Source organism: Thamnophis sirtalis, unplaced genomic scaffold (assembly GCF_051295495.1).
Source record: "Thamnophis sirtalis isolate CommonGarterSnake01/CBP01778 unplaced genomic scaffold, rThaSir2_p1.2 scaffold_3, whole genome shotgun sequence".
In the NCBI taxonomy this organism is placed as follows: domain Eukaryota; kingdom Metazoa; phylum Chordata; class Lepidosauria; order Squamata; family Natricidae; genus Thamnophis; species Thamnophis sirtalis.
This window is the reverse complement of record NW_028261383.1, coordinates 161,590,753-161,614,835: the sequence shown is the minus strand read 5'-3', so window position 1 is coordinate 161,614,835 and position 24,083 is coordinate 161,590,753. Positions and strand designations below refer to the sequence as shown.

Here is a 24,083-nt window from a genome sequence, read left to right as displayed (position 1 = left end):
TCGATATCAACGATTTATGTGATCAACTTAAAAGCGATTGCGTTCTTTTTGCCCATGACGTAAAAGTGTTCAATTCTACAGATAATTCTTTTGTTTTACAAAGTGATCTCAATTATGTGTCTGGCCATCTATTTGGCAACTTCAAATTTTGATTAATAAATGCTCTGTCTTACATATTGGTAAACATAATCAGAATGTCAAGTATAAGCTAGGTGGCATTGATCTAACAGATGACCCTCACTTGGTTAAAGACCTAGGTGTACTTATCTCTGATGATTTATGCTCCAAAGCTTGCTGTAACAGCATTGCTAAAAAAGCATTAAGAGTTGTAAACTTAATTTTGTGAAGCTCTTTTTCTGGAAACATCGTATTACTAATTAGAGCTTATAAAACCTATGCTACACCAATTTTAGACTATTATTCAACTGTTTGGAATCCCCACCATATATCTGACATCAGTACAATCGAGCGGATTCAGAAGTACTTCATGAGAAAAATCTTGCACTCTTCTGTACACAATTCCTTATGCTACTAGGCTCGAAAATCTCAGTTTGGATAATTTAGAACTGCATCGCTTGCGGTTAGACCTAGGTATTGCATACAAAATTATACGTAGCGATGTTTTACCTGTAAATGACTTTTTCTGTTTTAATTGCAATAATACGTGCATGAACAAACACTTTAAACTCAGTGTAAATCGTTCCAAACTTGACTATAAAAAATACAATTTCTGTAATAGAGTTGTCAAAGACTGGAATGCCGTACCTGATTCAGTTGTCTCAGCGACACATTTTCACAGTTTCAGTCACAAATTGACTTCTGTGGACCTTACTTCATACCTAAGTGGTCAGTAGAGGGGGCGTGCATAAGTGCACTAACATGCCTATCGTCCCTGTCACTGTATTTTTATTCTCTTTTTCTTGTTCTCGGTTTTGTCTGACAAATTCCAATAAATAGCAGTAGACTTATATACCGCTTCATAGGGCTTTCAGCCCTCTCTAAGCGGTTTACAGAGAGTCAGCATATTGCCCCCAACAATCTGGGTCCTCATTTTACCCACCTCGCAAGGATGGAAGGCTGAGTCAACCCTGAGCCGGTGAGATTTGAACCGCTGAACTGCTGATCTAGCAGTAGCCTGCAGTGCTGCATTTAACCACTGCGCCACCTCAGCTAAATAAAGTAAATAAATAAGTGTTGTGGCTATTCTCTTTAATTTTCCTGCACAGTTGAGAAAGTTGTGTCAAGAAGCCCTGAATGTGAGGACAGCAGAGGCATCCCTCTGCATTACACTTAGCAGAAATGGGATTGGAAGTTTTTAAGGAAAATGGGAAGGCAGGATTGTTCCTCTGAGCAGGCCTACCATATCAGGCCAGTTGTTGGAGGGCAACAAACAGGGACTTTAGTATCATGGAGGTAGCCCTATTGTCAGCTCCAGACATCGGAACATTCTGCTACAATCAGGAGTAAACCACGTGGATTGTCTGCAAAAGGTCTGGCATTTGATCTACAGCATCTCCACACAGGACTTGGAAAATCCCTGCCTGACATCCTGGAACGCTATTACTAATGTGAGTAGATAACATTGGGCTAGAGAGGAAATTTGTTTTGCTGTGAATTTTCTTTCACACATTCTTACGCGATTCTTGTTTTTTTTTATTCAGGAGCCAAAAAAGCCCTAAAAACTCCCTTTTGTTTTCTTCTTACCGCCTTATGGTAGCAATCAATTTTAGATTTTGCAACTGGGAGCAAAGAAATGTTTGATGATGTCCTTTTAACAAGCCTTGCCAACAACTGCAGGATAAAGCAGGCTGACTGATATCACTGAGCAGTCCTGCTTTAGAGCAGAAGGGCACACAGAAACTTCTCATTTAGCTATCACAATTGAGACCTGCAATTTAGTCGTTAAGCAATGTGGGCACTAAGTAAAACCGCAACTGTGCTTATGATCCAATTTTAACTTTTTTTGCTTTACAGATCTGTGAAAGTTGTTAATAATGCAAGGATTCATTGCAGAGCTATTTTTTCATCACTCTTGCAACTGCAAAAGTCAGGCCACTGATAAGTTCCTTGTGATTTTGATGGGGGAGAAATGTAATAGAAGTGCTATATATTAGATCATGGTATATCTATGGATTTGTCTAATCATATGCAGGTAGTCCTTGACTTAAGACCACAATTGAGCCCAAGACAGTTGTTAAGTGACTTTTGCCCCATTTTATGATCTGTCTTGTTAAGTGAATCATTGCAGTTGTTAAGTTAGCAAGATGATTGTTAAGTTAATCTGGCTTCTTCATTGACTTTGCTTGTCAGAAGATTGACTCTGGGACACTGCAACCGTCATAAGTATGAGGCTGGTACCAAATGTCCAAATTTTGATCCTGTGACCATAGGGATGCTGCAATGGTCATAAATATGAAAAACGGTGGTAAGTCACTTTTTTCAACTACCTGTAGCTTTATTGATTAGTCAATTGACCATATGAAAGATATTCAACTAATGAATAGCTCAGTGAATTAAACTACAAAGTGGCACTGGGTCAGTTTATAGTAAGGGGCCCAAACCTGTAGCCTCTGGACTACAGGTAACTCTCCAAGTAATTTTTTTGTAGGTTGGAACCAGGGGTGGGTTGCTAATCCCGTTCCAACCGGTTCGGTTGGAACGGGGCCGGTGGCGTCCTCGTGCATGTGTCTTAGCGCCTGCGCGATGCTCCTGCTGCTTGCGGAGACTCGCGCAGGCGCTGTATGTGCCATGCGCCTGCGTGGAAGCGCAGAAGCCTTCAAAGACCGATAAGGAGCGCGGGCGGGCGGGTGGGCCCTTCGCCGTTCCCGGAAGTTACTTACTTCCGGGTTCGCCAACCAACCGGTTCGCGGGGACTGCCACGAACCGGTTGAAACCCTGGTTGGAACAATAGTTTTTAGGCTCTGCAGATGCTGCCTAGCAAAACCACAGCACTGAGAACCACAGAAATGCTCCAGAAAGATGGGGGGTGGGAGGGGGAGAGGGCTCATAATTCACCTCTGCAAATCCACATGGATTTTCTAGGCCTCACCATCGGCACCCTGTTGCACCAAGCAACGCTGCTCTCTGAGAACCCCCTCCTGCTTCTGCACTCCATGGCGGTGCTACATCTGAGGATGGTCCTAGATTTCTCCAGATGGGGGTAATAGGGGGCAAAAAAAAGTAGGCCGGGAAAGGAAAGAGATGCTAAGGAGGAGGGCTGAGATCTGGCTGCCCCACTGCAAGGATCTCTGTTCTAAGCAGGGAGAAGAGAGAGTGGGAGAGCAAGCAAGGTCACTCCCTTAAGGACTGTAGGATGGGATCAGCTGGGGAGAGAGGGGCAGGAAAAATAAACAAGCAAGATCATTAGTCAGACAGGGAAAAAAAAGAAAGAAAAAGACAGGATTCGTTGTCAGCTCTTAGTGTGATGGTTTATCTAATTTAGATTTCTGAGAGATTATCTTAAAATAAACCCAGTAATAAAAAAAAACCCGTGTTCTAATAAAATGCGTAAGCATAAAAATGCTGCGAGCTCAGTGGCCAGAGTGAAATGGCCCTGTTTCACAGCTGTTTTGCACATGGCTCTGGTATGTGTGTTTAAATTTTTTAAATAAATGTATGTTTGAAGGCCCCTGGGATGCTCTTCATCCGCAATTTACTTTTGTATCTATGTATGAAGAGGCTTCCGTGTCCCATCCTTCAGGCTATACCGCTTCAGACAAATGGCTATCCAACATCTTATTAAAGACTTCCAGTGTTGGGACATTCACAACTTCTGGAGGCAAGTTGTTCCACTGATTAATGGATGCTGCCATCATTATGAACACAGTTATACTGTAAACGTAACCATAACAGGGCTTTATTTCCCTTCTTTCTCATTTACTCATTCAAAGAGTCATGAAGTTGCTCTGAACTGAATGGAACGTTTTCTGACTCAGACTGAAGTCCCTCTCCTAGGAAAGAACCAACCGGGTCAGCCAGTGTCTCTCTCAGCCCAGCCTCCTTACAGGGTTGTTGCCATGGGGAAAATGTGAGAGGAACTCTCTTCTGTATCTATCGAGTTCCCCAAAGGTAGCTAGCATTGAAGTACAATTAATGAAATGCAAGTGAAATTGCGTACTTGAGAGACCGCCTCCTGCCAATCGCCTCCTCTCGACCCATTAGATCTCACAGATTAGGCCTCCTCCGAGTGCCATCTGCCAGCCAGTGCCGGCTGGCAACTACGCGGAGGAGAGCCTTTTCAGTAGCAGCTCCGACCCTCTGGAACGATCTCCCCGTGGAGATTCGTACCCTCACCACCCTTCAGACCTTCCGCACAGCCCTCAAGATCTGGCTATCCCGTCAGGCCTGGGGGTAAAGAGTATAATCCGCCCCCACCCGAATGTTGAATGAATGTTGCTCGATTTTAATTATATATTGTGTTTATATGTCATCGTATGTTTCCCCCTCCCATACAAGTTGTTAGCCGCCCTGAGTCCCCTCAGGGAAAAGGGCGGCCTATAAATAAACTCAACTACAACTACAACTACAAGAGAAGAGACAGAGATGGAAGGAACCCCCTGCTTAGGCAGGAAACTCTATACCATTTCAGACAAAGGGTTGTCCAATTTCTTCTTTAAAACTTCCAGTGTTGGGACATTCACAACTTCTGGAGGCAAGTTGTTCCACTGATTAATTGTTCTAACTGTCAGGAAATTTCCCCTTAGTTCTAAGTTGCTTCTCTCCTTGATTAGTTTCGACCCACTGCTTCTTGTTCTACCCTCAGGTGTCAAACGCGCGGTCCGCGGGCCAGATGTGTCAGGTGCTGGCCATGCCCACCCCCACCCCCGGTTTAGCAAAGGGAGGAAAAGTTGCGATGTGTCACGTGATGACACCCCTGTGGTTTAGAGCTTAGTGTCTGATGTCTGAATCCAGCAGGTGTAACTTGGGGGTTGGGTTTTTCCATATAAGAGGCAACAGATGAAACCTGTGACGCTGTAAAGCAGATGCTCTACCCTAGAGCTGTAGCAAGGAGATATCAAGTCTGCTCCTGGGCAGCCACTTTCAACAAAATGGAAGTAGCAGCACATAACCAGCAGTTCCATTCTGCTATTTCTCCTTTCCTCTCCCTTTTATTGTTGGATACTAGTTGGACCTTCTCTCAGATTAAAAGAATTGGAAGGGACCATGGAGGTCTTGTAGCCCAAACCTCTGCTCAAGCAGATCCTAGACCATTCCAAACAAGTGGCTATCCAGTCTCTTCTTAAAAGCCCCCAGTGATGGAGTTCCCACAACTTCTGGAGGCAAGTCGTTCCACTGATTAATTGTTCCCACTGTCAGGACATTTCTTCTTAGTTCTAGGTTGTTTCTCTCCCTGGTTTGTTTTCAATCATTGCTTTTTGTCTTACCTTCTGGTGCTTTGGAAAATAGGTTGACCCCACCACTCCTCTTCTTTGTGGTAGCACCTCAAATATGGGAGCATTGCTATTACATCCTTCAATTCCACAAGTAGACTCAGAGGAGGAAGTTCCTTTCCTACCCGTTGGGGTAGACAGTATGGAAAGAAAGTAATTTAGGAGAAAGGATTGGAAAATTGATGCTGACTGGAGGACTGAAAGGAAGAACAGATGGATTTTGGTCTTTATTCTCAGCAATGACTTTGCTTCACCATCACTCACCCCCAGCAGCATCTAGCTACCAATTACTGCTAAAATTACTTAAGGACAGAGTTATGGTTCCATAAAAAGGACAGGCATGTTTTTCTTTTGAATCATGGATGCTAGTCCTCGCCAGCACGTTGATGAGGAGGGAGGAAAAGATGACACAGCAGTTTTCTGCCTATCCAGAGAGAATTCCCACAATTACTTCACTTGCTGGCAAGCTGAAAACATGTGTAGGTGGTTCAAGCCACCCACAGTAAAGCATCTGGCTTGGACTCGTGGGAAGACCCCAAACTCCTCAGCTTCAGGGTTGAGCAGGTCATCATCAGGGGAATTGACTTACCATAACTCAGACTGTGGGCTGAGGTTGCTCATCTGTGCTCCCTTTAAAAAGCCAGCTCTGATTTCAAAACAACCTCCCTCTTTACAGAATGTCTCTTTTTGTGCTGAAGCTGTGAACTGGAACAGAGAATTTTTAAAAAATTCAGAGCTACTGTAAGATAGGATATGGAGGGGAAAACTGATATACTCTTCATCTATGGCCCTATCATTTATCTAACATTTTTGGCAAACACCAGAATGTTATTCCAGATTGTAGGAAACAAGATAATGGTCTTAAGTTATAGGAAGGCAGTCATCGTTGTTGTTAGTTGCGAAGTTAGACCCATTGCGACCCCATGGACAATGTTCTTCTTGCCCTCTACCATCCTCTGGAGTCCATTTAAGCTCATGGCTCACACCTACTGCTTCAATGACTCCATCAAGCCACCTCATTCTATGTTGTCCCCTTCTTCTTTTGCCCTCAATCTTTCCCAGCATTAGGCTCTTCTCCAGTGACTCTTTCCTTCTCATTAGGTGGCCAAAGTATTTGAGTTTCATCTTCAGGATCTGGCCTTCTAAAGAGCAGTCAGGGTTGATCTCCTCTAGGACCGACCGTTTTGATCGCCTTGCAGTCCTAGGGGACTCCAACCCTTCTCCAGCACCATAGTTCAAAGGCCTTAATTCTTTGGTGCTCAGCATTTCTTATGGTCCAACTTTCACAGCCATACATTGCAACTGGGAAAACCCTTGGAAGGCACAGTCTGGTTAAATGCTAGGGAAAACATCTTTACAGTAAAATCTGTTTGACAGTGGAAATAATTACTCCAAAAAAGTAATGGTGTATCTGAGCAAAAGCTAGACAGCTGTCTCTCAAAGATGTTTTTTTTGTTTTCTGCACTGAACTGGGTGTCTTAAACTCCCTTCTCAACTCCAAGGCTAAGTTCACAAAACGCATCAAATCTTGGTTAACAAAAGAAGACTGCTGTGTTCACAATCATGCTATCCCAAACAAGAAGTGGCTAAAGAAGTTGTCCTAGATCATATAATATGGTCTAACAATAAGTAGATTCTTGCAACTTGCTAAGTGTAAAATATCCAACTCCTTTTTAGTGTAATGGTTTGTTTTGAATCTACCCATTCCAAATATATTTTCCAAGGGTGGATCATTTTGGAGCCAAAATGGTACAATTCATCTGTAAGAGACAGTCAGCAGGCTTCTGAAAATGTCAAGTTTAAAAAAATGCAAAGACTTACTGAGAAGAAGGAAAATATGTTTAGCTATTCTAAAGGGAGTGGATCCATAATTGGCTTTCTTTTAACTATAGGAGATGACTAATAAGCATCAAGCCATGTTTTTGAGAATTATAATCTTAAAGCGAACCAATTGGGGATAATGGTTAAGGCATCAGGCTAGAAATCAGGAGATCAGGAGATCTTGTTCTGGTTTAGGCACAAAGCCAGCAAGAGTGACCTTGGCCCACTCCCTCTTTCTCAGCCCTAGGAAACAAACCACCTCTGAAAAATGTGGCCAAGAAAATTGCAGGGACTGATCCAGGAAATACTGACTTGAAGGCAGCAAATAAAAGACCCACTCATCAACCATTTCAAAGCATGGTCTTGGTTACCCGGATTACATTGCTATTAGCTGAAAAGGAACCTCCTAGCTTGGATTTGTCATAAAAGAACTTGGACAGTAGAATTCATTAATTCATTGTAGCTCTGCATTAATGGGATGGGATGGAGTTAAACTACAAAGCTCCTTCCAGCTCTGATTCTACAGCAGCTTTCCCAAACCTGGTGCTCTCTCCAGAAATGTTGAGACTTATCTGGAAAAGTTAGATATTGCCGTCTCAATCATGAGTTTTGCCAACTCATTCCCAACTCTAGGGGGCGTTGCTTATCTCTGTTTCAAAGCCAAAGAGCCATTGCTATCCGAAGGCACACAGAATGCCGAAGGCGCAGGGAACACTGTTATCTTCCCTCCAAAGGTGGTTCCTATTTTTCTCCTTGCATTTTTACATGCTTTCGAACTGCTAGGTTGGCAGAAGCTGGGACAAGTAACGGGAGCTCACTCCGTTACGCAGTGCTAGGGATTCGAACCACCAAACTGCCGATCTTTCTGATCGACAAGCTCAGCGTCTTAGCCACTGAGCCACTCTGTCCCACTATCTTTAGCTGTACCTTTGACAAAGTAGGGTTTATCTCATTATTACTATTACTTAGGGCTCAGTGTGAATTCTCTTAGTTTTTGTCATCTATTAGCTTATATGGGGACAAAAGCAGAAGCAGCAGGGTCTGTGGATTGACAATGGGGAAAGCAGATCTCACACTAATTCATTTTTGTGCCAACTCAAAGATGGGTGGAGCACACAAATCAACTCAGGACTGGGGGAAGTTCCTTAATCCCACACATGGGTGACTTTGCATGCTCTGTTCTCTGACCATATTGTATCTTTGATCAATCAAGAACTATTGGGTGTAGAGCCATGCCAGGAAAATGAAGAGAGGAGTATTAAACATCCTTTTTTCAGGATCAACGGTCTAATCAAACTGAAGTTCCCCCTCGCCTACAATTTCCTGCTTAGGAAAAATAAGAGTGTTGAGAGAAACAACCATTCACTTCCTTCCTAACCCACAATTTTGCTTTGTCGGAAGTTGCAGCCAACAACACCAGGTTTTGAAATCCTGAGGAACTGTGTATGTCTTCAGTTTAGAAAGGCAACCACATTACCCTTAGCAAAGAACTGCAGCTTATTTTCAGCAAAGCATCTACTACTTTTTGGCAGGCTTGAAGCCTGTTTATATTATAATAACAAATGAACCTCACCAGATGAAGATGCTGACTTAGCAGGCTAGCGCACACTCGGTGTCCAGCAGCAGGGCACTGAGACACAGACTGACTTTTAGTTATCAAGAAGGGGAAAAACTCAGCAGCTTCCACCTCCGATGTTTGCCTTGTTTCTTTGGAATGTCCTAGCAAGATTAAACAGCGTTGCAGATGTCCTCATCAAATGTGGTTCAGCAAGGTCTCACTCGCCATCTTCAGGCTGGGTTTTGGGCTTAAAGTGAGATCGGAGCTGCCATCTTTCTATAAATCTTGGTGTGGGGTGTGTGGAGTACTGGCTTTGTTTCAGTAAGTGGAATGATTGGTTGTGTGGTTGTATCATGATTGGTAGATTGGTGCTGATTGGTGCTGGCTGTGTGTCTATTGTTGTTTCGTGTTATAACGGCCTGGGTGGTGGGTGGGGCTCATTTGTTGACTAGGGCTGGTTTCCAGATGTCTGGTAGGCAGGAGGTATCATCACGTTTATTCAAGTTGTGGGGGTGTTTCTCTATTTCGATAGCTTCCATAATTATTTTCTTGTTGAAGTGTTTTATGAAAACAAAGTGTACGAAGTGTTCTAAGAAATCTACGAAAACATATATCCGTGTGTGTGTGTCTGTGTGTGTCTGTGTGTGTGACTTGTTCATTATTGTCTAAGTAGGGGTGTGGAACCATGGCCCTTTTATGACTTGTGGACTTCAACTCCCAGAATTCCTGAGCCAATATGGGAGTTCTGGGAGTTGAAGTCTACAAGTCATAAAAGGGCCATGGCTCCTCACTCTGGTCTAAAGGCAGAGATACCTGGGCTGCATAGCAATATGGCCTAGCAATTTCCTCAGGTGACCTAATGCATCTGAGGAAAGCAATATTTTATGTTGTGGTCTCCTTACTTACTGGCAGCAAGAGACAGGGAGAAGGACCTTTGGTCAACTTTCTTGCCATAAAATCCCTGGCTTGTCATTGTCCTTAAGAAGCAGCATGTTGTTGCCCAATTTATGTATGTATTTAAAAAATAAGCTCCCCTAATTTATCATGACTTTGGATGGCCTCCTTAATACAAACAATATTTAGAGGCCACCCAACTCCAGAAGATTTTGGGCTGCTTGCAAGTAAAAAATGAGAAAGGAACATAAAACTGAGGGGAAAAAGGACCACACATATCCAGAGAACACACGGGGGAAAAAACACAACCCACAAGGGCTCAACATCCACTGTTGCCTGGGAGAAGAGCCAGGTCTTCATGGACTTCCAAGCATCATCAGGGTGGGATCCAGGGTGAGACCTTGGGTGGAAAGTGTTCTAGAGGCAGGGGTGTAACAGAGAAGACGTGCTTCCTAAATCCTCCAAAGATGGCTCTCTTTCATTGAGGGGACCTGAAGCATCCCCACTCTGCCCCAATGTCCAGATAGAAACAATCAAAGTAAGGCAGTCCCTCAAGTAGCCCAGCACCATGTCATAAAGGACTTTACAGGGAATATCTTGGCCCATGAATTGCACCTGATATACTGTGGCATATCCAAAAGATAAGCAACAGATCTTAAAGCTGGAGCTTCTTCTGCTGAGATATCAGCCAGAGGTGGTATTCAGCAGGTTCTGACCAGTTCTGGAGAACCGGGAGTGGAAATTTTGAGTAGTTCGGAGAACCGGTAAATACTACCTCTGTCTGGCCCCGCCCCCATCTATTCTCTCCTCCCAAGTCCCAGCTGATTGGAAGGGAATGTGGATTTTACAGTATCCTTCCCCCTGCAACGTGCCCACCAAGCCACACCCACCAAGTTGAGCCATGCCCACCAAGCCACACCCACAGAACCAGTATTTAAAAAAATCAAATCCCACCACTGATATCAGCAAACATTTTTTTCAATTAACAAAAAAAAATTTAGTGCTTCCACAATGGAAGGAATATTCCGCAGCATAAACCTAAGTTAAGGAGGTTGCCCTGCTATCTCTTTCAATACAGTATAGGCTTTGGTTTTGAAGCAATGCCCCTGCCCATATTTTAGATTTCATCGTGATAATGAACTGTTTTTTCACACAGTTCAAACCAATTTTATCAGAATTTGTTTGAAGTACACTCCCACAGGCAAAAACAACAACAGAGCGAAATGGAACAAGGTCTTAATCAGCTCTGTTCCACGGGCCAAGCTTGCTGCATGAGGAAATAGACCCGGGAAGTTCGGGAAATGGTTGCACAGCAGCTGTTTGGGCTTGGACAGCATCTCTGCAGTGAGATAATACCGGGAGGGCGAAGGGTCCTGTCAAACTGCAGCTGGTGACTCCATTAACCACTTCCAGCCCCTGACTTGATTCTCTGCGGCAGGAAATACTGATGTGTTTTACACAGGAATGTCTGACCTAGACTGATGGTCAGGCTTGTGGGTAGGCCTGCTTTTTTTCACTGGAACCGAATGGCCGCCTTTCCCATCCACTCAACTAAAAGCTATGTGCTCCCCAGCGTCCACGCATTAATTGCTTTAAAACATTTTCCTTTCCTGCTTTCTCTTAAAAAATCCCTAGCAATTAACCAGGAAGAAGCACTGTAATTCTGTTTGTGCACACTTACATACGTAGATATGTATGCTCACGCTTGTATGTTCTGGAAGCAAAAGAAGGGGAGGGGAGAGAACTTTTGGCATGCTGGTGCTGCTTAATCAGGCTGAGGATTGTAGGGTACAGTGGTGAGGTAAAAGGGGGTGATGTTCCCATGTAGCCCAACAGAAACTGATCTGTGTAATATTAATAGTTTGTTTATTTGTGGGCTAGTCACTCTCTCTCTCTCTCTTCTAGCCCAACACATCTTACAGGGTTGCTATTATCAGAAAAATAGGAGGAGGGAAAGATGTTGAATGTATTTGATGCCTTGATCTATTTGTAAACATAATAAAAATGGAATACAAATAAGTAAAAGGTAAAGGTTCCCCTCGCACATATGTGCTAGTCGTTCCTGACTCTAGGGGGTGGTGCTCATCTCCGTTTCAAAGCCGAAGAGCCAGTGCTGTCTGAAGATGTCTCCGTGGTCATGTGGCTGGAATGACTAAATGCTGAAGGAACACGGAATGCTGTTACCTTCCCACCAAAGGTGTTCCTATTTTTCTACTTGCATTTTTACATGCTTTCAAACTGCTAGGTTGGCAGAAGCTGGGACAAGTAATGGGAGCTCACTCTGTTATGTGGCGCTAGGGATTCAAACCACCGAACTGCCGAACTTTCTGATCGACAAGCGTCTTAGCCCCTGAGCCACTGCATCCCTCACAAATAAGTAAACAAATATATAAAATGGTATTATGTATTTATCTTTTTAATTGCACAATGCTTTGATTTGGGGTTATCGTTGTATTTTTATTGGTTTCAAAAAAACTCCAGGCAGCCACCAGACATTGACACTGACTTAAAAGTACCCAAGAAAACCCAAGCCCCAAAAAGTTTATTTGTCCTTTAAAGCTTTTCATAGTTTTTCCTAAACTCCCTCCAAATTTCTGATGATTCGGTCGATTAATTCCAAGACTGCTTTGGAAGGGGGAAAGTACTTCCTTTCTCATCTCACCAGTGGTGGGTTTCAAAAATTGTTCGAACCTACTCTGTAGGTGTGGCCTCCTTTGTGGGAGTGGCTTGCCGCCCATGTGACCGGATGGGAGTGGCTTGCCGCCCATGTGACGGGATATGAAGATGCCGACGAGACTTGTCAGAACCACCTTAAATTACCTCACACACAGCACTGGCATGCATAAGAATATGATGTAAACTTGCTTTTTAAAAGGCATCTTTGGTTTGCGTTAAAACAACTTCAACACACGCAATGTTCTGATTGCACCACAAACGCAGTAGTCATCCTTACCTTTCACAGAGGCACTGAGTTTTATAAATATGAGCATGATAGTGTAGAATAATCATATCCAAGGACCAGTGGTGGGTTTCAAAAAAATTTGGAACCTCTTCTGTAGATGTGGCCTGCTTTCTGGGTCCACTAGTGGAACCTCTTCTAACCGGTTCGGTAGATTTGACGAACCGGTTCTACCGAATAGGTGCAAACTGGTAGGAACCCACCTCTGCATCTCACCCTCTGCTATCAACCTCTTGCCTCTTTTCTCCCTGAGGACCTCACTTAGAAATGGAGACAGTGGATGGAATCTCCTTTGGTAATGGGATCCAGGGCATATGACTAATCCTGTAAATGCAAATTTGGAGGATGAAAGAATATTATTATTTCCAATATTTGTGTGCTGCCAGCTGGCATGAAACAGCAGTCTTGGAAAGCAAGCTGGCTATTCATAGTTGAATCTACCACACAGGATCATGGAGAGAGGGAGGGGAGAGAAGTACAAGGGAGCACCAGGTGTGTTGCCTTTAGCCCATAAATGAAAGGGAGGATAGTAAGCTAATAAAAAAAAAATAAGCAAGCCCATCTCCAGCTTTACATCACTATGTTGAAATTGCAAAAAACGCCACTCTCTGGATTTTAGAAAAGGATTCTGGAAGCCACAAAAAAGGATTTTAGAAGCTTCTTGTAGACCATGGACCGAGGTTGCCCTTCTTTGAAACAGACTATGACAACTGTAGGAATTAAAAATCTAGGAATGGCAAAGTAAAAAGAGCAACACCAGCTAGACAATATGGTGACAATATTTTTCTGCAGACAACCTCCTCCTCTTCCATCCCTCCTCCCTTATGTCTCCCATTTTGAGGAATACTACCATTTTGGAAAACATTCTCTTCATTCTTCAATGGTAGCCTTTTGGGCACCTCACAGGATACTCCAGACTGATGCCCATTCTGGGAGTTTTGTGATAATTGCAAGATGAAGGACAGGCTGGCAACAGAGTTGTTGTTTTTTTCAAATGCCAGCAGAAGATAAAGATGTTTAGAAAAAAAAAAGTCAGACAGCTGCTATGATAGGCTACGTTCTCCCCCTCCTAAAAAAAACCAAACCTGTAGAAAATGTCTTCCACTGAAGAATATTAGAAAAGTCCCTGCATTTTGGGGTTGTCAGATAAGGTAGAGGCAAAGGTGGTATTCAGTAGGTTCTGACCAGTTCTGGAGAACCGGTAGCAGAAATTTTGAGTAGTTTGAAGAACCGGTAAATATCACTTCTGACTGGCCCTGTCCCCATCTATTCCCTGCCTCCTGAGTCCCAGCTGATCAGGAGGGAATGGTGGTTTTGCAGTAATCTTCCCCTAGAGTGTGGAGGGAATGGGGATTTTACAGTATCCTTCCCTTGCCACACTCACCAAGCCATGCCACGTCCACCAAACCACACCCACAGAACCGGGTAGTAAAAAAAAATTGAATCCCACCACTGGGTAGAGGCATAGGAGGGAGCACTGCTTCCATTCTGCGTCATCATTAAAAATTCTCCATCAGAGTTAAAGCCACCAGTCAAATTTCTGCATCCTGCAAAAAATTCTGAGATTTGGAACCAAGCAAAACATGCTAAGGGTCAGAAAGTCTAAAAAAAAGTCACTGAATTTTGCAGTCAAGGTACAGGACAAAGAATAAAGGGGTGGAGGAATCTTTTTTTTTTTCCTGGGCCTTTTGACAGGAAGGGAGGAAGAATTAAGAAATGTTTGGCAGCTGGGTGAACAAGATTCAGGAAAATTTATGAGGCAGGATGTGACCTTAAATATCCCATAATGTTAACCACCCCACCAAATCTTTGTGTGCTGCTCTATTAGAGCATATATTTCCCATCCTTCCCAGTTCAAATTAGGTGGGTGATCTGCATTGTGCACACAGAAAAGTTTTCAGGCGTGTAAAATATGTATTGACACTCAAACAAGTGTGTGTGTGTTTGATGGATGCTTTTGTTATTCCAGTGCCGCTTCAAGACCAAGAGCTTTGGAATTTGGCATTTTTGCAGAGACATCAAATTATTCCCTTGGAATCCCTTTAAGGCGGCTCTCTTCTTGAGCATTTCTCTCTTCCCCCTCAGTTTTCCTTTTCCACAAAATGGAACCAGCAAAGCATGCGCTGCCTTTCACCCTGGTCCATAATACATTCTTTCTTTCTTTTTTTTAAAAAAAGTGAAGGGTTTAGGCATTACTGGAAGGAGCACGTCTGCTTGAAAGTCCTTCTAGCCTGCAATGCATACTGCCCTTGGCGCCTGTTCAGAGGGCCTTTCAATTATTCCAATTGTATTTGTTTGGAATTAGAAAACAGAGCTGGGGTGGAGCCCTGGCTGAAAGCCTTGATCCTAATAAGCCCTACATTCAAGTAACAGAAAGGAGAGGAAGCCTTCCCACCTTGCCACCTCCCTCTGTAATGTCACAGGGACCCTGCTCATCTTTACAGAGGTACATTTTGCACCACCAACACCCCCACCCACCCCCCCACCCACCCCCCGGACTTTCTCCTTGCACGGACTGACTCTCCCTCAACATCTGTTTGCTCTTTCAGAGGCCGAGGAAAGCGACTCCTCTCAGCCAGAGCCGTGTCATGCTGGATTTATGCTCTTCGTTCTGCAGGGGAAGCGCAAAGCAGATGGAGAGTGCTGGCAGCCTGCTTACCTTCGGCTGCCTCTGATTCTCGGCCCACGCGGGAATGCTTTCTTCTGCCTTCCCCAGAGGGGTGGGGGAAGAAAAAGCCCGGGTGGGGCTTAGAGAAGGAGGTTTGACCAACACACATGGATTGGTGAGGCTGAAGTTGCTGTAACAAAAAGAGCAGGGAATTGTGGGGTGGGGGAGCTGGTTCTTCTGGCGTCCATCTCTAGCGTATCTTTATAGATGGAACCTCTACAGTGAAACCAGGTGCTGCAGGAAATAGCTTTGGCCAACAGGGAAACAGCAAATAAATCTCCGTCACTAGAGAAAGGCAAATGCATGTTCTTTCCCCAAACAGAAAAATATACTGCTGCTTCTTTCTTCTTTTCATTCCCATTCCTCATCTGTTTTTGCCTAATACTGGGAACTTTTTGAATGGGACCAGCCGTCATTTGCAGAACTGGCCTTCTTCTTCTCAAATTTGGCTCATTATCAGACATCCTGGAAATGGTAAAATAGAGACCCAGATTGTTGGGGGCAATATGCTCACTCTGTAAACTATTTAGAGAGGACTGTAAAGCGGTATATAAATCTAATTGCTATTGCTATCCTGCCCCTCCTTACGATGGACTGAAATAGGGCCCTTTATCTGCAATCAATGGTTGAGGGAAATGTTCCGATGGATTAGTCTCAAATCTGGAATCTAAGAAAGCAGCAAATTAAAATCTCTTCTTGGGTCACTCAAAGCCATTTCTGTCTGAATCCTGATGATGGTGTCTAAGTTCTGGTCTGGAGAGAGATGCCTGGAAGGACCCTGCTTCTCCCCTTGATATTCACTGGCCTCCCTACATCTAGGACAGGGGTCTCCAAACTTGTTGGCAACTTTAAGACTTGTGGATTTGGCAACTTTAAGACTTGTGGGTTTCACATTCCCAGCAGTCCTCAGCCAGCCACGCTAGCTGCGGAATTCTGGGAATTGGAGTCCACAAGTCTGAAAGTTGCCAAATTTGGAGAATAGACTAGAATAGACTAGGAGGAGAGGAGAAGAGAAGAGAGGAGAGCTGGAGGGAATCTTGGAGGCCTTCTAGTCCAGCCTGAATGATAATAATTAACATCTTTTATTATGGCTGCCCACTCCCAAAAACTGTGGGCAGCTTACAGTATCCAAATATATAATTAAAACAGTTAACTTCAGGCATAGAAACAGAACCAAGTAAAGTGCCTTCCTGAACCCTAGGAAAGTAGGCACCATTCATATATTGCCTTGCAGCGGGATGCTGCAAAGGCAGGGACAGCAGCATTTACCCTCCCCCCAATACTACCAATGTCTGTCTATCCATGTCATGCCTTTCCTCCTAAAATAATGTATAGCAAAAAGAGCAGAAGCTACATTTATTGACAAAAGTATACCAAACTGCAGGTTTTGTTGCATTACATCCATGCCCTTCTCTTAGGAGTTGGCCAGTGGTGGGTTTCAAAAATTGTTCGAACCTACTCTGTGGGTGTGGCCTCCTTTGTGGGAGGCTTGCTGCCCATGTGACCTGATGAGAGTGGCTTGCCGCCCATTTGACCGGATATGAAGATGCCGGCGACACTTGTCAGAACCACCTTAAATTACCTCACACACAGCACTGGCATGCATAAGAATAGGATGTAAACTTGTTTTTTAAAAGGCATCTTTGGTTTGCGTTAAAACAACTTCAACACACGCAATGTTCTGATTGCACCACAAACGCAGTAGTCATCCTTACCTTTCACAGAGGCACTGAGTTTTATAAATATGAGCATGATAGTGTAGAATAATCATATCCAAGGACCAGTGGTGGGTTTCAAAAATTTCAAAAAAACTCAGAGAGCATCAAAGATACCTCATTTATTTATTTTGTCTGCCTGCCTGCCTGCCTGCCTGCCAGCCAGCCAGCCTGCTTACCTACCTACCTACCTACCTCTATCTATCTATCTATCTATCTATCTATCTATCTATCTATCTATCTATCTATCTATCTATCTATCTATCATCTATCATCTACCTATCTACCTATCTACCTATCTATCTATCTATCTATCTACCTACCTACCTACCTCTATTATCTATCTATCTATCTATCTATCTATCTATCTATCTATCTATCTATCTATCTATCTATCTATCTATCTATCTATCTATCTATCTACCTACCTACCTACCTATCTACCTATCTACCTATCTACCTATCTACCTATCTACCTATCTACCTATCTACCTATCTACCTACCTACCTACTTACCTCTATTATCTATCTATCTATCTATCTATCTATCTATCTATCTATCTATCTATCTATCTATCTATCTATCTATCTATCTATCTATCTATCTATCTATCTATCTACCTACCTACCTACCTACCTACCTACCTACCTACCTACCTCTATTATCTATCTATCTATCTATCTATCTATCTATCTATCTATCTATCTATCTATCTATCTATCTATCTATCTATCTATCTATCTACCTATCTACCTATCTACCTATCTACCTACCTACCTACCTACCTATTTACCTATCTACCTATCTACCTATCTATCTATCTACCTACCTACCTACCTACCTACCTACCTACCTACCTACTTACCTCTATTATCTATCTATCTATCTATCTATCTATCTATCTATCTATCTATCTATCTATCTATCTATCTATCTACCTATCTATCTACCTACCTATCTACCTATCTACCTATCTACCTATCTACCTATCTACCTATCTACCTATCTACCTATCTACCTATCTATCTATCTATCTACCTACCTACCTACCTACCTACCTACCTACCTACCTACCTACCTACTTACCTCTATTATCTATCTATCTATCTATCTATCTATCTATCTATCTATCTATCTATCTATCTATCTACCTACCTACCTACCTACCTACCTACCTACCTACCTACCTACCTACCTACCTACCAACCAACCTACCAACCTACCAACCTACCTATCACTTATCTTACAGGTCTTGACTCTGAATGGTATATAGCAAAAAAAAAAAAGTACAAAAACCCCAAACTTGCCAAACATATAAAAAACACCCCCCCCCCACTTTTGGCATGCTTTTTTCACCCCCCTCAGCTCCAGAGGCTTTTTACAAGCCTGGGAGGGTTAAAACAGCCTCCCCCACCCCCCGGAGGCCTTCAGGAGGCTTCCCTAAAGCCTCCAGACAGAGGGCAAAAACGGCCCTATGAGCAGCCCAGAAGTTCAGAAACTGTGACTTCCAGGTTGCCCATGGGGCTGTTTTTCACCCTCCGTAGCCTTCAGGAGGCTTCCCTGAAGGCTCTGGAGCATGAAAAACAGCCCAACATGCAAACCAGAAGTCTGTTCCTGAACTTCCGGTTTGTGTGTTGGGTGGTTTTTCGCCCTCAGGAAACCTCAGGAAGGCGAAAAATGGCTGAAAAAGAAGGCTGAAGTCAGCTGTCCAGCGCATGCTGGAGCTAACAGGACAACGCCTCGCGTGCCCTAACAAATGGCTCCATGTGCCACCTGTGGCACACGTGCCATAGGTTCACCATCATGGTTCTAGTCTAACCCCCTGTTTGAGCAGGAGAACTTACATTGTTTCAAAGTGAACAAAACAATATTTCTTTTCTTCTTTATGTATAAGCCAACGTTCAAAGTTTTTTTTTTAATCAAGCAGAAAAGCGGGAAGTGGGGAAGTGAAAACATTTAGCGGTATTTTTAATTTTGCTGGATAAGCAGACCCAAGATGCCACCAATTTGTACACATGTTTATTCAGAGAAGTGGGGAGGGGAAGGGCAAGTAAAGTGTTGCCTTTGAAAGCACAGAAAGCCACATGACCTGGTTGTATGCAAGTCTCTGAAGGACTCCAAGTCTCAGCGTTCCAGCCCAAAACATCAGAGCACATGAGGGAAAAGTTAAGCATGAGCTGAAGACGCAATAGACACCAGATTTTGCTGGCAACGCTGGCGAAAGTTTACGCCAAGAAAACAGAAACAAAGCCTTCAGGACTGGAGAAGAGGGAGGGAAGAGGGAGAATCGAATCCGGACCTTTCCAAGATTTACACAAAGGAATCCAACCCGGAAATATTAGGCATGAACAAAACAACATCATTAGGAAAACAACGAGTCCTGATAGAACACCCTTATAAAACAACAGTAATTCTCCTGGGCATTTCAAGACAATAGGGCACTCTGTGTTGGGACTCAGGTTGGAATGTAAAATCAGGAAGTTGTCTGAATTCCAAGCACATGCCAGATTTGGATGCTTTCAAGATGCTTTTGATAAAACAATTCACATCTTAATTGGGTAGCCTTGGAGAAATCAATTGTTGTTAATTTGCCATCTTGTAAAACAAAAACAAAAGAAGTAGCTTTGCATGTTTACTTAGAGGCTCCACTGCTTGGTTTTCATGTCCTAATTGGTCTCTTTTGGTTGTCTTATTCAACGTCTTGTGTTAAGGAAGATTTAGGATTGAAGCGGGCAGTTAAAGTGTGAGGTGAACTCATTCAGTTGTAGGAGGAAATGCTGTTGTGAAATGTGCACGTAGTCCTTGACTTACAACCAGTTGCTTAGTGATTGAAATTACAACAAGTCTCCTAAGGGTATTTAACAACCACATTCTGAATTTGGATGGCTGCCTATCCGATGGCCACGGGATCGCATTTTGGTTGCTTGATAACCAGCCGGCTATTTGCAGTGTCCCTGTCAGCATTTCTTCATTCAATAATCAGGAAAGAAAACCACTGGACTCCATTTGTTGAAATCAAGTGTACTTTTACTAATTATAAATGAACAGTTGCAAAGCTAAGCTAAGTCAGAAACTTCCTCCAGCACAACAATGATTCCCCTCCCAAATACCATACCCCCCCTTCCCGTTTCAATGGCAGCCGAAGCAGTAGCAAAGCAGAGGCTGACATCCAGCCCTCCTCCAGAAAAAGGCAGTCAGACCTGCAGAAACGAGAACGCACAAACAAACAGATGAACAACAAGACATGAAAAGGGGAGAAGAAGAAAGAGAGAAAAGAGAGAAGAGAAAAAAAACCAGACTTAGCTTATTGTCAGCATTTCTTCATTCAATAATCAGGAAAGAAAACCACTGGACTCCATTTGTTGAAATCAAGTGTACTTTTACTAATTATAAATGAACAGTTGCAAAGCTAAGCTAAGTCTGGTTAATTAGGCGCGAAAGCGAATATTATATTGTATAATTCATTCCCCTCCCCTTGGCATCCCGTGCACAATCCAATCATAATTCTCCCAAATGTCAGGTATGAGATAACTCCGAAACGCATCACTAGGATGGAATGCTGGACCGTTGGCCTTGGCGGGAAACACTCCTCCTCCACATGCGCAGTAAGGCGGTCAGTTCAGAGTCTAGAAACTTCCTCCAGCACAACAATGATTCCCCTCCCAAATACCATACTCCCCCTCCCCATTTCAATGGCAGACGAAGCAGTAGCAAAGCAGAGGCTGACATCCCCGCAGTCACATGACCACATTTTGTAATGTTTTTGCCAGTAAATTTACTTCTGGTTTTCAGCAAAACTGGCCAATAGTAAACAATTAGTTCACTTAACAATGTGGCATTCATTTAACAACTGCCACAAAAAAATATATCATACAATCAGATTGGTTAGATGGATGAGCTGCTTTATAACTGTCATGACTAATGGACAGGCTCCATTATGGTTGTAACTACCGTGGCACGACAAAACCGCGCTCGACTAAAGCGCACCCGATTAAACCGCGTCGCCGACGTCATCAACAGGGCGACAACAGCGAGCGCGGAGAAAGAAGGGCGCTTTAAATAGCGCTTTGAAAGCAAGCCGATTCAAGTTAAGGTAACGGTTAGGTTTAGGGTTAGGTTTAGGGTTAGGTTAAGGGTTAGGGTTAGGGTTAGGGTTAGGGTTAGGGTTAGGGTTAGGGTTAGGGTTAGGTTAAGGGTTAGGGTTAGGGTTAGGGTTAGGGTTAGGGTTAGGGTTAAGGGTTAGGATTAGGTTTAGGGTTAGGTTAAGGGTTAGGTTTAGGGTTAGGTTTAGGATTAGGTTTAGGGGGGTTAGGTTTAGGTTTAGGGGTTAATTTTAAGTTTAGCGTTTACAGCGTGCTTCTGTCTCCGCGCTGTTGTCGCCCTGTGATGACATCAGCTACGCGGTTTCGTCGAGCGCGCTTTAGTCGAACGCAGTTTTGTAGTGGGACTGTAACTACTACCTGTACGTCTCATTTTTTCTCAAAGACCTCAAGGCAACATAAGAGCATTCCCTTCCTCCTCTTTTCTTTATAAGAAGAAGCCTGGGCTGAGAGAGAATAACTGACCAAAGTCCCCTCGTCAGCTTTTTGGGCTGAAGATGGATTGAGGCCTGGCTCTCCTTGATTCTTGACACACGGGCTATCATTTGGTCACTAATTCAAGTGTTGGAACCACACCAAAGAACACTGTGTTACGGTTCCTAATGTTTTATGACCTTCCAAAGAAGGTCAATTTTCAACAGCTGGAACTTCGCCGTGGGGGAAGAGAATAAAAATGCCCCTAACAAAATCGATTCGCACTTCCTGATCTCTCTCCCCTATTGTGTCTTATGCTTTGTAGAGGCAGGAAGGTGATTTTGAGCCATGCAAACAGGACTTTGCCATTAGGGGGCAACCTTGTCCTAACCACTAGAGCAGTGTTTCTCAACCTTGGCTACTTGAAGATGTCTGGACTTCAACTCCCAGAATTCCCCAGCCAGCATTCGCTGGCTGGGGAATTCTGGGAGTTGAAGTCCAGTCATCTTCAAGTAGCCAAGGTTGAGAAACACTGCATTAGAATTTGCTCCCAAAATAGGAAAGGGGGGGGGGACAACATTTGTTTAAAGGAACCTTGAAATGTGCACATTAACATTTTTATTGGGAAGACTGAATCAGCCCTCTGTAAACAGACCATCCCCAAAGTGAAGCATTTCCTCAGAACTCAAAATGACCTTCAGGCTTTCCATGGAAGAGAGATTCGCTACTCAGGCTGCTCCTATCCTATCCTCTACTCTGCCCTCAGGAATGTTCACATTACGCCAGGTGAGGTGACATACTTTGGAGCACCCAGCTGCAGGGCTGCCCCATCAGGTGGTGGCCTTTTGGAATAATGCCCACAAGGGGAGACAAGTGAGTACAGAGGATCTGATTGTGCACAAACAGAGCAAATGTTCTCTTTATCTACTTCTGTCTCTCTCCGAAACAGTTTCAATATGGGCACTCCTGTAAGCAACAGAAACACATGGTAGTGGATGTGATGCAGTGGTGGGTTGCCAATTTTTTTACTACCAGTTCGGGCGCACTCCTGCGTGCGCTCCCGCACACTTCTGCGCATGCGCAGTAGTGTCTGGGCAGGTGGGTGGAGCCTCCTGCCACTGCTACTACCAGTTCATCCAATCCAGGCCGAACAGGGAAAAACTCACCTCTGATTTGATGTGGTCCTGCCTACGTTGCATCATTATGTTGCATCATCTACACGGAGGAGAGCCTTTTCAGTAGTAGCTCCGACCCTTTGGAACGATCTCCCCGTGGAGATTCGTACCCTCACCACCGTCCAGACCTTCCGCACAGCCCTCAAGACCTGGCTATCCCGTCAGGCCTGGGGATAAAGATCGTAATCCGTCTCCACCCGAATGATGAATGTTGTGTACTATTTTTACTATGTATTGTTTTATGTCTTATTGTCTTGTACTCCCCTCCCTATATATTGTAAGCCGCCCTGAGTCCCCTCAGGGAAAAGGGCGGCCTATAAATAATAAAACCATAAAACCATAAACCATCATTACCAGTGGTGGATTAAGGCTCACTGGTGCCCTAAACACAGACAAATCTTGGTGCCCCCCCTCCTTTGTACATACTGTACAAATTTTCATTGGTTTTTTTTCTTTTCTCAACTTTGTGATGCTCCCTTGCACCCGGTTCCCCTAAGCACCTGTGCTGGTTACCAAAGCCTTACAGGTAAGGCAGTGTTTCTGAACTTCTGGAACTGAACTGGACTTCAACTCCCAGAATCCCCCAGCCGGCATCCTGACGATCTCCACATTGAGTTATTCTGAGAAGGAACCTCTAGCCAATCTCTGTCAATTTTATTAAGGGCAGGAGACATAAACGCAAGCGTTGAAACAAACAGCCCTGCTATGCAGGCACATACTGTATGTCATGTATTTTTTTCCCTTGGCTCCAAACCAGTTCCTGGAGACAGAATGTCGTGCCCTTGGCAGAATCGAAGGAAACACCTTGTTCCTTGGAAAGTTGTATTGCCTGGGCTGGCGCAGCCGTCTCTTCCTTCGACTGCATTGTCTGGGTTTCCCTTATAGCAACATAGGAGGGAACTCCAGACATAAAATGTATGCAAATGCAACTATATAGATTTATTTGGAGCAAGTCCTGAACCTGCAAATATATTCTAAGGCCCATTGAAAACAATAAATTTTTGTTTGTTTCACTTGTATTAAAGCACAATCATCACTTGGCAGAGAGCCCCCCCCCCCCGATTGTTTTTACATGTTATATTGAGCCACTCAATAGTCAACAACAGGGTAAGTTAAGATAGAACTGCTTGGTTAGCTTATAATTCAGCATGATGCAAACATAGCGCCCAGGGCTTACTTTTAGAATACATAGGATTCTACGCATTAAATCATAATGCTGTTAACTCTGGAGAAAGCTTCGTGGAATTTAGTAGTACTTGTTTTTGAATAGGTCTGCCTAGGATCCTTGGTGTAAACTCTGTTCATTCAGCTAGCTTTGAATCATCAAGAGGTAGACAAGCCAAAATTTCAGCCACAGGTACTAGAATCATCGGTAATCTATTTAACAG

General features: G+C 43.7%; 1 protein-coding gene across 3 annotated transcripts in view; it reads left to right on the top strand.

Annotated features, from left to right (window-relative positions):
* LOC106541489 (gametocyte-specific factor 1) overlaps nt 1-23,605 on the top strand; it is a 65,941-nt gene extending 42,336 nt beyond the window's left edge. For all 3 annotated transcript variants that reach the window (XM_087710630.1, XM_087710632.1, XM_087710631.1), the window contains exon 8: nt 23,453-23,605. In XM_087710630.1, the coding sequence (XP_087566756.1) occupies nt 23,453-23,580 (128 nt within the window). In that variant the 3' untranslated portion in view covers nt 23,581-23,605. The remainder of the gene's footprint in view (nt 1-23,452) is intronic.
* The last annotated feature ends 478 nt before the right edge of the window (nt 23,606-24,083 follow it).